This window comes from Montipora foliosa, chromosome 2 (assembly GCF_036669935.1).
Source record: "Montipora foliosa isolate CH-2021 chromosome 2, ASM3666993v2, whole genome shotgun sequence".
In the NCBI taxonomy this organism is placed as follows: domain Eukaryota; kingdom Metazoa; phylum Cnidaria; class Anthozoa; order Scleractinia; family Acroporidae; genus Montipora; species Montipora foliosa.
Genome location: NC_090870.1, coordinates 18,300,925 through 18,316,267, shown reverse-complemented (window position 1 = coordinate 18,316,267; position 15,343 = coordinate 18,300,925). Strand labels below are relative to the sequence as shown.

Below are 15,343 nucleotides of genomic sequence, written 5' to 3'. Positions count from 1 at the left end.
TTAACTGATATTTTTTAAACAGATAGGGCACGCCCTTAATCCCTGCAATGCGGGTGATCTAGGGATCTACTCTTGAGAAAACTCTTCACTGGGTTCGCGGTTGTCGTTCTTATCATATCAATATATCATCGGCAAGGTTTACTGAAAACCTTTAATTTTTACTTACATTTTATAATACCTTGGTGTTGCTACTGAGTTACACAGGCTCAGTGTTGGTTTACTGAAAAACAGAAATCTTATGAAACGTCTTCGGTCCATCCGGCTCAATTTTTAACATATCCGTTGCATTGCACTGCAAACGAGGCATGCTACGTAACTTGATCTGACGTCTATGCGAATTAAAAGAAAGAAGAAAATAAACTAATTAAGTGATAACCAAGAATAATCCATTCGGTTCAATTTTGTTCAACATCTTTAGTTTCATTGCACTGCTGCAAAGTTTGCCGATTTACTTGGTCTTAATCTGAGCTATACAGTAAAACGATTGATATAATCAGTACATGCAAGAAAATCTGAATAAGCCAAGGGGAAACAAATTACAAGTACTGGAGCTTTTTCATCCACGTGGTCAGCTTTAATGAAGTGAAAGTAAAATGTTGCTTTAAGGTTATAATTTGTGGTCGAACAATGATGAACGTAAGGTTCAATATCTACAAGATGCGTTTTGGAAAACATTATGACATTTCATTCCGAAAAAAAAAATTGTCCGACGGCATTTACATATCCTCGATATTTATTTCAGGCTAACTCCGGCTTACCTTAGGATTAAAGTGGTGAAAAGAATATCTCCTTTTTTGTGACATCAGAAAAAAAAATCACGATGGAAAGAGGCACCATATCTACTACTGGAAAGGCGTGGTTGACCTGTGTTGATGTGTTGATCTCGATTCCCAATTTCCTGCGGAACAAATACGTGTTATTCTGTGAAAACGATGAAACATTGATGCTTTGGTGGCGTTGGCTAATTATACTGCATTTAATTTTGAACAGGGAAACAACCAAACAGTGAAAACATTTTTTAAAGCTCACATTGTTTCTTGTTAGACCTTGTTCACTTATGCATTGGCCTCACTCAAGCCATGTTCGGTCAACAGGAAGTCTTTCAATTTTTTGTCGATACGACCCCAGTCAAGATCAAACACGCCCATATTATACTATTTATTCAGGCAACCTGGCCCGGCACACATTGATCTTTATATTAAGGTTACGCAAACGGGAAAGTTCTATAGTTTCATGTTCCGGTTTAGCTCACAGGCAAGATCTGCAACAAACTGATCTTTCGAGGCACTTTCCTTAAATGGTGCGCGAAAAAAGCGTTTCCGGTCATACAAGGAGACTCCCTTCCGATACGATTGAACTGTTTAAAGAACGTCAATACACACGATATGCAAATAAGCCGTTTTGTCGCAAAATGTGCCAATATCAATCTTATCTCTTTTTCTCGCTGGTCTCTAAACACTTCTCAGTTTTTGATCGCTGTTTTCCAAAGAGTAGAGAGTGAAAGAAATGATTAACTGAATCTTCTAAGGTCTCTCTTCACTGACACTCTAAAAGTCGTTAGCGTCACGCAAGCAGTTTGTTTTTATTTATTCTTTCGTCGCTTTTCCGGTCAGAAGACTGAGGGTTTGAGTTAATGCGGAAAAAATCTCTGCCGGCAGCAGAGGGGCAATTCAATATCAAAAGAATTTTTTACTTGAGTAGGAATCGATTAAAGTTTCAAAGAGAACGAAATAGTTTCTCAAAATGACTGTTAGCGCTGAAGGACGAAATAAAATGAGAAAAAAATGAAATTGAGAACACGTGTCAACGTTTTAAATATGAATTCCTTCCTGTTACACTCAGGCAATTAACATCTCAATCAAAATAAAATGTCAATCACAATCGATGAAACGAGAGTATAAATTAGGAATATACTTACACCATAAGCTCATCTTTTTGGCAATCAAACTTGGAAAACTGCAGCCAGCTTCCGATAGCACTAGATTCAAGTTCAGTTATTTTCTTTCCGAAGCAAGACTACCACTGTTTAAGCTCTTTCAGTAGCATCATTCCGTGAAAACTGAGTTCTGAAGGCTATTAGCTCTTTCACTGAATCCCGACATTTCGAAATAAACTTCTTTTGATCAAAAAAAAAGATGGAACTGGAGGACGGATTTCTCAGCGGGTTTTTGAACATTGCAGAGCTAGAGAAGTATTTTAGCCACGGTAAGTATAACTTGAAATTAAATCCCGATAGCTTTAGGTATTTGCGTGCAATGTTTATATCGTTGTTTCTTCGGGCTTATTTGTTTGGACAAGAAATTTTAGAGGAGTAGTAGAGGGGCGTTTAATTCTTGGTCCTAACATTTCGGACCATTATCTATTTAATAACTCTAAATGCAACTTATTGAAAAGTCGGGCCTTAGAGTTGGGCTTTCCAGTCCTTGCGATGCATGCGCAATGAAACAAAACCAAAGCGGGCGAGAATATTGACCTAGAAAGCCTAGACAATTTGATAACGTTTCTGTCACGTTGCAAGAGAGAAACCCGACCATAACTAGATCTCTGATTTTTAATCTAAGGGAAGCATGTTTTGCATAAAAAATTCTTTTATCACTACCAAACTTTATTTATACCACTTCTTTCCAGTTTTGAAGCTTTTGCTCTCCTCTTCTGTGCTTGATAAATCGAAACTGAAAGTCCTAAAACCTCATTTACAGAACAGATTTCGTTGTTTTCTAGTCTTTGTTTCTATGTGTTTTTACCACCATACCGTGATGGTGTCTCTCCATTCGTTGCCCTGTTCAATTTGAGGCCGAGAACGGAACCGGAGGTTTTGGCTCTGGTCATGAAATGACAGCATCACACCATGGCCGTCAATAATGAAAGTTAAATTTTACAATGATTTGAATAACTTATTTCTAACGCTGGTTTGCTGGTAAGTCAAGCGCCCTCTTGGCTGTTGGTGCTCCTCCATGCTCCAAGAATGTCTAAAAAAATCCCCGGTTTTTTTAGTGCTAATTTCCATACATACGTAGAGCGAAAACACTATGAGGATCAGTATTAACACTGAAAACTCGATCCGACTCGATAAATCTAACGCCTCAGTTTTTCAACGCTTCTTATCTCTTGGTCGTATTTTTTTTTAAGTTCGTTTGTTTAAGTTTACTGCTTTACTTCGCAATCAAGTTATTGGCACATGAACTTTAGAATCCGGTTTAGTGACAGTCATCGGTAGCGTGGGTGTGCCCAGGTTGAAGTTGGCCCTGGTTTTCTGAGAAAGCTTGTTTAAATTCGCGTAATTTAGTGGAAATTGTTCCATGATCACGTATTCGAGTAGACTAAGTACCCATTACATAGCAATTAAAAATGTATGCGGTACTGAAAACTGCCATTGAACGCGCATCTTCATACAAATGAAATACCTTCACAAAAAACCGCTAATTCAGACTAGAATCAGACCTTGTAGTTGAACTGCAGCCTTGCTTTCTTTCTGCGACAAATCACTGAATTGAAGGAACGAAGACAGCCGATAGACAACTAAAATGGTGAATAGTTCGAATGTGCTATTAAATTTGCTAACAACTGAATGACACGACTTCTGAGCACTGAAGAAGCAATATATTGCGATGTTAAATTCTATTGCTGTCAAGGCTTCAGTTCTTCGTCATTTTATCGACAGAAGAAGCGACGAGAAAAGAGAAATCAACCCGTAATGATTCATAAGCAACGTTCTGAAAATTATAGACGTCATTGCGTTAAGTCAGTACAAAAATCGGGCCTCGTCGTAAAGCAGGAAAAAGAGTAAAAAAAGAGACTGACTGAGAGCAGTTGACGATGATGAGTGGTGATAGAAGAGTTGATAACAGTGATTATCGATAACAAACTTTGTTTTCGCCCAGCTGGTACACGTGAATTTGATAAAGATAAACATGTGACCTTCCAAAAAATAATAAGTTGTATCATGAAGAGAAGGGAAACGGAATACACGGAGACAAACCTCTCGGACAGGGTAGAGAACTGGCAACGAACTCAAACTTCGTATAATAAGATAAATGATTCGAACCCGCAAGTGTCTCAAGGAAGAGTTCAAGGATTTCAAGTTTTCAAAGCAAAGAAAGTTGCCGGCATTTGGGGCTCGCCACATTTTTGTGTGGCTAAAACAGTGTTAACATCGTCCCCGATGTTGCAGGGTCCTTGTTTGCCTTGACACCCCGTGGAAACGCTAAAGGCCACGTAGACTAAGCGCACTGCCCCAAGCAGGAAGAGAAAACTTTAAAAGAAGAGTCTTCCTATTACTTCTTAGGCGACTTTTTCAGAAATAACGGAATGTTGTCGAGAATAGTTATCCACCACCTACCAAATCCGGTCTTTTATTTGACCCTAAGGCTAGTGTCTTAATTTAGCGTTAACTCGAAAGAAAACAACACAGATATGAGTTGAGGATTAAGCTCTTTAACTTTAATTTTTTTTTTTCGAATCAGTGCACGCCGCGCCATAAATCAGGTTTAATTTTAAACGGCTTTTTGTCAGGGGCAACGAGTAGTAGGCATAATTTTATCCCCTAAAAAGTTTTCATCTGTTCGGATTTCCTAGCTGAAAGTCTAGTGATCCGAGAATTATATGGATCAAAACTTACCTTTTCGAAACGTTTAGCCAGAAAAAAGGCTCCCGAAAATTCTAGGTGACCTTTTTAGGGTAAAAATCCGTTAAAAATAGGCAATTATACCATTTTTCAGATGTTCGAAAATCCTAGGAGAGGCAGGCAAGCAAGAAATTTTACAACAAATTTTCCGAAAATTCTAAATTTCAAATCGTCTTCCGAACAGATATTTTCCGAAAATTGACGTTGGGTGCCCCTGTTTTGTCGCTAGGTCCAGTTATTTCACAAAACTGGTCTTTCTCTTGACAGTTAGTGAATTACAGAAGTGGTAAAGCCATGAAAAATCTGATTTTGGTGTCCACGGGATACTGGGAGGCTATTGCTCTTTGGAAACAACCGCCTCTATCATTAAGACACTTTACTATGCGTTTGAGAGTTTCCAATGACAATTAGTTCCTCTGATAATACAACTAAGTCTTCACTACTGAACACCGCTGAATACACCTGCAATTAGAAGTAATGCCAAATTCAGTGCTAAAGGAAGATATTATCATCTTACTCAGTTTTGTTGGAAGCCTGCTACAAAGACCGGAACTTTTATTGAATACAGAATGCTCAGTGTGTTGTACAATTAGCCAAAGTCAAGATATCCTAAACAAGAAAATTGCTGATCTCCCCGGCAATATGTCAAAAGGATGCAATTAGAAACATACACCGAATTGCTAAAGGAAGATATTATCTCGGTTTTGTTGGAAGCCAGCTACAAAGGCCGGAACTTTTAACGGATACTCTATCATCTTCAGGAGTGCTCAGTGCATGTCTCAGGTCAAGATGTACTGAAGTCCTAAACAAGAAAATTGATCTCCCCGGCAAATTATCTATTAGGATTATCTCTAAGGATGCAATCTAAAATTTCAATCAAGGAATTCACTGGTGAACTGATCGTTTGATCAGGCAAGTTAAGCTGACTGAGGAAATTGTTCTTTTTCTCTCTGTTCTGTGTTTGATCACAATGTGTTGACTTAATAAATCTACGCCAGGTGTATTCTAACTCACTTTCTTACCATCAAGCTTTCGCAAGATATCACGGCACGGTAAGATATATCTGAGTATCCTCAAATAAGATATTTTTTAAAGAAAGATTAGCCGACCTTTTCGCAGAATATTCATGTGGGCCGGAATAACAAATATTTCTTTCTTTGCGGAAGCTGTAAGAAAGCCATTGCTGCATTTTGCTCCCCATTGCTCAATGATATTGGATCTCTGGCCCAGTATGATTGACTTGTTAAAACGTAACTACTTTTGGTTCAATTTTTTACCTTTGAAATCACTCTTAATCCACAATTTTTTAGATCGTTCCACACGGAAAAGTTTAGCTTCCAATGGTCTTCTAGGACAATGTACCGGATGTGTATCCACCGTTAGGGGACACGCCTTGTTTCGTCATCTGTAACGCAAACCTTTCTCCGTCCAAAAGGTGCATTTTAGGTCAACCAGATATTCTACAAATTGTTTAGTCCCCTCCTTTATAATAACTGCAATATCCCAATTCCGAGATTTGTATCAATTTCGAAAAAACCGATTTTTTATTGGGCTGCCCCGGTGCTTTGCGTGAATGATCGCAACACCGGAAGACACTTTTACTGTTGTCAAGAGAACATTCAAGCTGTTAATTTGTCAGTTTCGTGTTTGCGAAGCCGACTTCAGTCGTATCATTTCTTAGCAGCGTAACCTGAAGCATCGCACCCATTACCAAGGTAACCAGAATTTTTGTTGCACTTTAGAGTTAAAATAATAAATTTGAACATAATTAAAGCATCGCAGTTTACTTATATCTCAGATGGCTCATCTTTGTTTCTCAAGAAATAACTATGAAGTCTTAAATTTGTATTTTTTTTCTCATCGCTTTAAAACCTCTTCTTTTAAGAGCCACAGATCTAGGTAAATTATTTTGATAATTTTAAAATGTTAAGACGTTTTAACCGAGTTATACCATAGGCAGCCCAAGCTCGCGTCACTACAGACAGCCGTTGAGAATTTAAACGCGTTATAAGACTTTGTATGGGAAATAAAATACAGTCGATTATGAAGCCTAAAACTTAACTTTCATTCAATAAAATGAATCAAAATGACTCACCTCTGGTGTATTCCTGTGCCTTTTGGAGTTTATTTTACAGTTTCGGGAAGTCCGTGTTTTCAATGTTAACATTGAAAACACTGAAAACACAGAATTCCCGAAACGGTGTAATAAGCTCCAGAAGGCACAAGAATACACCAGAGGTGAGTCATTTTGATTCATTTTATTGAATGAAAGTTAAATTGAGCATTTTTTAGGCTTTATAATCGACGGTATTTGATTTCCCATACAAAGTCTTATAACGCGTTTCTTATAACGGCTGTCTGTAGTGATGCGAGCTTGGGGTACCTATGGTTATACGGAAGGTCGGGTTCCTGTTCTGTACTTTCGCTTAATGTGTGTTGAAACATTTAACGACAAGATTTATTCACTCTGCCTCTGTTCAACCAAGTCTGATTTGTTTTTTCTTATTGCTTGTACTAATTTGTCTAGCTTAATTAAAGCAGTTTTCAAACTTCTTTCGGAAGAATTCAAGCAAGGCTGAAAATTTGTCTGTTTCGGCGGAAGTTGGTTTCACATGATGAAGCCTTTCCACGGTACAACTAATCATTTCCGTTTTTTTTTTTACGCATCTGAAGAGGACAAAACGATCTAGCAAAGTATGCAATTCCAATTGGATTATCGTGACAATTTGACAGCTTGTATCTCCGGCTCCCAAACGTTTTTCTTTCGTCACTGCTCATATTTTATCCAGCGATTTTCAAGGAACCTGTGATTATGGGCGCGATCGATTGACCCTATTCCGGAATAAGAATACGTGGAGTGATGATTTAAAACACTATGTATGGCGTTTTGCAGCAACAAGAATAATAAAGCTGTTTGACAATATTGATGTGAATCCCCCGCAAAAACGAAGGATTTCTAACTTCTATTCCATGTATTCCTAGGAATTCCGGAATAGGGTCAATCGAACGCGCCCTATGGATTACCGGAAGACTGCGTTCATCAAAACACTTTTCATTTCCTGTACTTTACTGAAGCATTTATTTGTATTTCCGCTTGATCGTAACAAAGACAAACAGAAGAAATTTCTTATTTTGTAGTCAAACTTGAAATTCTTTCTGCAGAAAGTAATGAATTGATTTTAATTTTTGCACAGTAATGCACTTGATTTATCTTTCATCGTAATTGGCTTCCATTTGACCAAGATATCGTAAATAAAATATTCCTCGTTTGACTTCCTGTCAAGCACAATTGTGTGCACGGCGCAGAAATGGTTGTACAAAAACGAAGATATCGTTGACGTCACCTATTGTCATTAATGTGCCGAGTAGAGCCTCATTGGCTGTCGGGAAAAAAAGGGTCTTTTGTTTCTGTGATTGGCACATTTGTATGACAAAAGCAATGTTTGTAAACAGATATCTTCCCTATAATGATCTTGTTTTACAACAACACGTCGTTGGCCTGTTTGTGTGTTGGACTTTACTTGGAGGATTGGTGTTTTATGTATGCGGGTTTAATTAAAAGTCGTTTTAAATTCTGCTTGGATTAGTTACATTATCTGTTTTTATAAATCAATTAGGATAGTACGCGCTTTCTCATTGGTCAATAGCTGTGTTTAGATGAGAGTATGCAAACACGGCTGTGACATCACAGGAATTTTGACTGGTTATGTATTGTCAGACGCGCGTTTTGATTGGTTGGTAGGAAATATGAGCGTGTGTCGAGGAAATCTGATTCAATCAAGAAGTAAAAAAAAAAGCATTTTCCTTCATTTGTTGAATTATCTTTGAGAAATATTTTATGAAAGCAAAAGAGGATTTATGAGTGAAAGATATATATGAAATACATCATATATTGTACTGCGGGTATGAAATCAAATGAAACCATACAACCACGCAATAGAAATTTGCGCTCATCACTGCGAGGCAACATAGTTTCATTTGAAAAGAGGATTTATTTCCGTGCTTCCATAGCCTCATCTAAACACTCGGGGGAGTTGGGAGAATTGTCGACAGTTATGCACTTGGTAGTTACTAGCAGGTGGCAATCCATCATGCACAATTTTTCCGAGAATTTTGCAACGATATGATGTATGTTTCTGTACTTTATATATTTTCATTGATTTGTCTTTTTGATCCATATTTTAGTATGGCTTGTGCTTTGTTTCACGTTTCTCTTTCCCTTTTATGTCATCCGAACTGAGAGGTTTTCTAGTCCAATCGTTTTTGTCACGAAATCGAACGAAAGTTTCTCTTGATTGCGTGACAAAAACAAGGGCGCGGCTCGAGTGACGGAAAAGGGACTCCTAGAAGTCTAATTAACGTTCTGCTACTTTATTATTGGAAGATCAATATATTGATGGACAGGCTTTGCTTAGATTATGTATGCGAGGAAACAGTCTCAATTTTGTAATAATAATAAGAATAATAAAAGCAAGGTAGTTTGGCCCAGTGGTTAGGGCGCTTGCCTTGAGATCCGGAGTTCCCGGGTTCAAGACCCGCTCTGACCACTCGTTGAATTTGATCCTGGTAGTCCCTGATTCAACTTCCCAGCTGCACTTGTAAATGACCAACTGGTTTGCCTCCAGCCAGTTGGGATTCTTAACAGTTGTTGTTGTTCTGTTCCGTCGTTTCGTTGTGTTTCAATGGCCCTGAAAAGCGCCTATGGGGAGCGGTAAACTAAGTATGTATTGTACACACGCTAACACCAACTCGGTGTGGCCAACACCCAAACAGCTGTCAATGGATGCTAACAGACCGGGTGAAATGGTTGTGCGCATGCGTGATGTGTTGGCCACACCGGGTTGGTGTCAACAGGGTATATGAGGGTGGAAATCTTTGTCTCTTGCGGCTACCTGGCAAGCAGTTTTGGCCATACGGAAGGGAGGATGCCGATTGGTTCAAATTTCATATGAAAATTCAAAGTTTGCTCAGCTAATCAAATTCTTCATCCTCTTGTATGTCTGTCCTCATTGGATGATCAAATCGGTAACGAAGATAAATCCACGGGAATGGCTTGTCATTTTAGCTAGGATCAACATACATTAGTTTTTGGTTTCCTAGTAACTGAAAATGAATTTTTATGCACAGATTGCGACATGGACGTATTCAAAGATATCAAGCCGTTCCAACCTCATCAGAAGGCTAAGACCGACTGTGACAGATACAACGAATCGCTTGCCAACGGATTCATAAATTGGTCAAATTGTCCTCAAACTCATCGATTTGTGGATATGCCACCTCTCCTACGCCTTTCTACAGCACCGAGAGAGGAAATAGTGTTTTTTAACGTTCAAAAATGCTATGAAAAAGTTCAATGCCGAAAGAATAAGAAATCAAAACAGCGTGTACAAGGTGCCACAATTAACCTGCGAGTGACAACTGACGCTCCCATAGCTAAAGTAGAAGTGTTCGTGGAGAGGCTGCCTAAGGCCGCTGTGCTTTGTGGGGATAGTAACGGCAGAGTTCCGCTCAAACTCAAGTTGGAAAATCTCATGTATTCTGATGTAAGTGCTTTTTTGTGTTGTTTCCCTGAATCACTTGCTCCTATACAATTTTGTATGTAATAACCAGAAGTCTTGATCTGCGATGGAATGTGGTCCATCAGCTTACGGGAGTACTTACATTTAGAATGGTTGTGGAACAACCAGGCGTGGTGGTCATCAGGCTTAATTTGATTGGCTATTATTTGTTGGGACCTAAATGGATGTAGATCTCTATCAGGGTAGACTGCAAAACAGTCGTTTTATTCCGTTTTCGGAAGGCTCGAAGCGCCGTAAGCGTGATCCTCGCGTCTGAAGCGCGCGAGCCTCACACGCCCACTTTGATGCGACTGTTTTGCAGTCTACTCTCAGTGCACATTAAAGAGCTAAAGCTAGGTCGCCATAACCTTTGGCGTTCAAATGTCATGATTGGGTTAAAAAAATACATTTTGATTGATTGTTCTGTCGGCTTGTTCTTTGAAATTTCGAGGCACAAATGGTGTATATCATTATGCAACGTTTTAAAGGATTGTTGTCAAGGTGCTCAAACGTTTAATCTTAACCAGTAACTGCCTCGGCATTATGATTTAGGCGGACCAAGAAAACACGACTTCCTGATCACACCTAGAGGAATAATAAAAATATTTTGAGAACTCGAATTGCTCAAAGATGTCCCATGAACAAATCTTGCGTTTCTTTTCTCGATTCCTAAACTTCTTTCGTCCAATTTACTTTCAATTTAAATTCAACCCATTTTAACTTCGAATCCAGTCCAATGACTCAGTTTAAGTATCAGTTTCTCTGCTGCCACAGATCCTGGGCCACAGTGTTCTAAGTTAACGGATAGTCGTAAAAGAAGAGATACTACTCATGAATGAATTTGAATTTCATATTTTTTCGAACAAGGCTAGTCGTAAAAGAAGAGATACTACTCATGAATGAATTTGAATTTCATATTTTTTCGAACAAGGAGAGTTACTACATTCCATTTGAAAGAGGTCTTGTGTAAGAAAACATCCTTCTTTCTGACGCTTTGAAGTTGACGGTATAATATTTGTTCTTTCTAGAACTATCAGAGGCAAGACCAGTACTTTTCTGTGGACCTGGACTCGGTGTACCACAACCCCCTGACTGGTAACCCTGTGTACAAGCTTTCCACTGTAGATTCAGAGAGGAGGAATCGCTTTTGGCTCGTTGCACATGTTGTGTATGCCGGTAATCTTAAAAGTCAGCCGTTTTATAGTGAACCTTTTTTACTCAAGAGCAAGAGAAGTTCAAGATCTTCTCCATATTGAGAAACGCTGCGTGAAATTCCTGTTCATAGTGGCAAACGCTTAATTTGAGTGGATGACCAGCCCAAGGAGTGTAAATATTTCTGATATATAATTTTAGTTCGACTGGTTTCTAATGAGATTTTAAGTGATCATCCTTTGTTTTGGATTTAATGACTTTCAACAACAGAATACCTACTTTCACTCAAATGTGCAGGGTTATTTTGTCTGGATGTAGTTCTTGCACCAGAGGAAATGTAGACATCACTCCTCTCAATAGCCTAGATCAGGAGAAAGTTTCTTTTTTTCCTTTTGAGTGACTTCTACAGCTATAACAAAGAAATAGAACTAAAGTAGTCTTCTTTGAGTTGGACTTCTAAAAACAGTTTCAGATTATGACTGAGAGTTCACTTCTACGAAGTGGCTTAAAATAAGCACAGAGTCATGCCTTGAAAAGAGTAGACTCTTTCAGTCTATTTAAAGTTCTGACGAGATATTTCACAATTTATGACGATAAATTCTATTATGTGACCAGCTCTTCTCTGCTGACGCAATCCTACAGAAGATAGCATCACAAGGTGACGTAAGCGGGTCTGAACGGGTTGACGATTAGCAACAATACTCTTAAAAAGTTGATTCTGTGATGCCGGCATGAAAGAGTGCCCACAACATCGAACAGAACGTACTCGACTTCTATTATCGGAATGAAGTTTCGGATAATGAGCTTTAGGAACAAGAATCTTACTTCCCTTAGCAGCATAAAAAATTGTTGCTGGGCAAATCTTTGGCCCTAGCTGGGTCAGTACGACACGACCTCCAGCCAAATATTTTCGCGTTAGGCCCACCCACTCAGTCGTAAGTACATAATATTTCAACAAGACCAAGTCAAAAAGGGTATTCCAGGATGTAAATGATATAATATATAAACTACCTGTAGTTGTTTCACGTCGGCAATATATATCAACCTTAAAATTACCAATCTACGGGAAATTGGTAATGGTTTGTTTTGCCTTACTACATTTGTATATTTCATAACTAGTAACTTAAACAAAAACACAAAACAAACAGAGGCTACAAAAAGTTGAAATGGCCGAAGTACAAGAATAGTAACTTAAAGTGCTACTATGACCAAAAATCAATTTTACTTTTTCTTTGTATTTCAAAACTATGTTAACTGAACATTAAGTGACCGAAGTCTTAAGCCTTCATTTCAAAACCACACTTTATTTTGACTGAAATTTCCCTTTTTAATGGTTCGCCATTAATAACTTTAAAATCTTGAGAGAGCTGGATCGAGGAGAAGATGACGTCAAAGAGTCATTAGTTTAAAAGTGCAATGCGAGTGCAGGTAACTAAATAAATATGCAGCACGGGAAATTCGAACCTTCAGACTTTTAAACTTGTGTTTTGCATGTATAATAAGCTGCGTTTACACCCTGCAATTTTAAGCTAGTGAGTCTTTGACGTCATCTTATCCTTGATCCAACCCTCTAAGGTCCAATCGGTCAGTCTTGAACGTGACCAACGGTGGATTGTGAAATCCTAAACTTGCACTCAAAGAAAATAGCTCAAGATTTTGCGAGTCAGGTGTCAAGCAAACACGCTTTCAAAATTAATCTGAAGGAAAAAGAGAAGTGAATTTTTTTATCATAGTAGCACTTTAATATTGTTATCCCGTTGTATTAAAAACAGGTATTTCACCTCCTTACGTAAACATACTAGTATGTAAAATATTATGCAGATAGAATAAAAATAAAGTAATTATTTAATAAAATGCGTGTTACGGTATGTCTATGGTCTTTGCCTCTTGGGGGCTTTAAAACCCTTTGACTCCCAAGAGTGATTGATATAAATTCTCTCCTCACAAGTTCAATACATTGTTAAGCAGACTGGTGAGGAGAATAAAGACATTCATCACTTGGGTTTTATGTCTAGATATATATCATCAAATTCTGATAACTGACATAAAAGTAATGTACGGCGGTTAGTAAGGAGAATTACAATTCAGATCTTGGGAGTGAAGTTAATTGCAGACAGAGCCATTTGAACTCTCTCGTCATCGAAATGCAATTTCATTCAGAATCCTGTGTGAGCCCGGATTTTTTCAGTTCGCTGCTGCTAAAGTAGCTCTTATAACTTTGATGACGCATTTAAAGCAGATAACTTTCATATATGTTCTGCACTTCATCCACTGCAGAAACTAGTAAGGCATTTGTTTACCGCTTTTTGATTCGTATCAACGCTCATTGCAAGAGTTTCAGATGTGCACATCAACTCCGTCCACGAAATGGATATGACATGGATATTAACCAGGTCGGGTGTAAAAAAAACTAATATTTAACAATTATTCGCCGAAGGCGAAGTGAATATTTACCGAGACATAATCGAGATAAATATTCCCCAATATTTACTGAGCCTGAGGCGAATATTGTTTTAGTGTCATTTTCAGCGGTGAATGTCAAGAAAGTGCAAAACAACGGGCTAAAACAAGATAAAAAGGCACGAAAAGTGCTTGAGTGGCTTAGCAGCCGCGCCTCCAAAATGTTATATTCACCGGGTAGCGCGGTGAATATAACACTAAATTCTTATATTCACCGCTGAAAATCATACTAAATAGATTTAGCAAGCCTAAAAGCGGAGTTCCCTGGTTATTTAATCTTACGTACTGCCTGTAGGGTTAGGCCATCCCCTTTAAGCGTCGAATGCGTTTCGTGATATTGGGTCGGTCGGTCGGATTGAAAAAAAAAAATTTTAAAAAATCATAAGAAAGGTCTCGGAATAGGAGGCCTGGTACCCCAGCATCATTGCCGTGGAGCCTGGAAACAACGAGATGTGAACCCAAAGTCGATATGGCGGAAAAGTTGGTTGATGTTATTGTAGAATTAAGTCGTGGTTTTCTCTATCATGCTGTTACCATGCTCATTTTTCAGATTAAAAGAATTATTTAAAGTGCCAAATGGTTTAACTACGCCGTTACTTTTTTTTTTTTTTTTGAAAATGACATAAAAGAGGATGGCCTTAGTGAAAATAAAAGGTTTTCGAATTGTCCGCGTTTTGGTGTTTCCGGTTACTGCTTAATTGAATCTTTTTCTTCGCTTTCTTCTGTTGAAAAATTTATTGCCTAAATAACTAGTGAATTCTACGGTAAATTTCGCGCAAAAAACCGACATCCCATGAATCACGAAGCGATGAGTGCGATATCGGTTTTACAAGCGAAATTTACTTTGCAATTCACCAGTTTGGCAATGAATTTTTCTTGAATCGCATGAGTTTTAAAAGAAAACAAGCACATCCTCAGCGAGCTAACGGAAAACGAAAAAAGCCATTTCAGAATCAACTGTCAATGGCCAGCGAATAGGAATCACGCTAAAATCAGAAACCGTCGGGAAACTTTGGGTGCTTTCCATTATGCCAAATATTCCGGAAATTTCGGTCGGAAATCAAATGGAAAGGTCCATTTCGGTTTCTTCCGACGGGAATATTCGGGATCACCTCTGGAGGTGGTCCACTTATTTCGGTTGGAATATTCCGACCGAAATTCGCCGTTCCATTTTGATAAACCGGTTCTTTGCCCTAATTAGGGAATTCGGAAAAGGAATAAAAAGTGGCAAAGCCATTCCTATTGGTTGGCCCGGTTTAATCGGAAAATGTCGTTCCATTTTCCTTCGGTATTCCCACTTATCTCTGACCGGTCGGTTTGGCATAATGGAAAGCACCCTTTTGTCAGTTCAAGGTCAAAAAAGAGTTTTACTGACGTACTTTATTCCACTTTGTCTCTGAAAACAAGATCATTCACATTCTGGGGTATTTCATTGAAAGACGCCAGCTTGGTTTGGAACAAGAATCTGCAAAATACGGCCATGCAACCAAGAAAGGACAAACTTCAAACAAGATCCGCCTCAACAAATTATCTGTAGGAGCTTTAAACA

The 15,343-nt window shown here is 38.5% G+C and overlaps 1 protein-coding gene and 1 long non-coding RNA gene across 3 annotated transcripts; one reads left to right on the top strand and one right to left on the bottom strand.

Moving 5' to 3' along the window:
• Positions 1 to 210: 210 nt before the first annotated feature.
• On the bottom strand, positions 211 to 1,157 carry LOC137991954 (uncharacterized). Its single transcript, XR_011121623.1, has 3 exons — positions 1,030 to 1,157; positions 759 to 898; positions 211 to 329 (listed from the first exon to the last, which is right to left on the bottom strand). It is a non-coding gene; the product is annotated as an uncharacterized lncRNA (long non-coding RNA).
• Positions 1,158 to 1,928: 771 nt separating this feature from the next.
• On the top strand, positions 1,929 to 13,076 carry LOC137990282 (uncharacterized). Of its 2 annotated transcripts, none has more exons than XM_068835667.1 (3): positions 1,929 to 2,205; positions 9,752 to 10,167; positions 11,211 to 13,075. In XM_068835667.1, exons 1-3 carry the CDS (start codon positions 2,136 to 2,138, stop codon positions 11,436 to 11,438), a joined length of 714 nt encoding a protein of 237 aa, XP_068691768.1. In that variant the 5' UTR covers positions 1,929 to 2,135; the 3' UTR covers positions 11,439 to 13,075. The 2 variants fall into 2 exon arrangements, with proteins under 2 accessions (XP_068691768.1, XP_068691769.1); XM_068835668.1 differs by lacking the exon at positions 1,929 to 2,205 and adding an exon at positions 6,200 to 6,339 and having other exon boundaries at positions 11,211 to 13,076.
• The last annotated feature ends 2,267 nt before the right edge of the window (positions 13,077 to 15,343 follow it).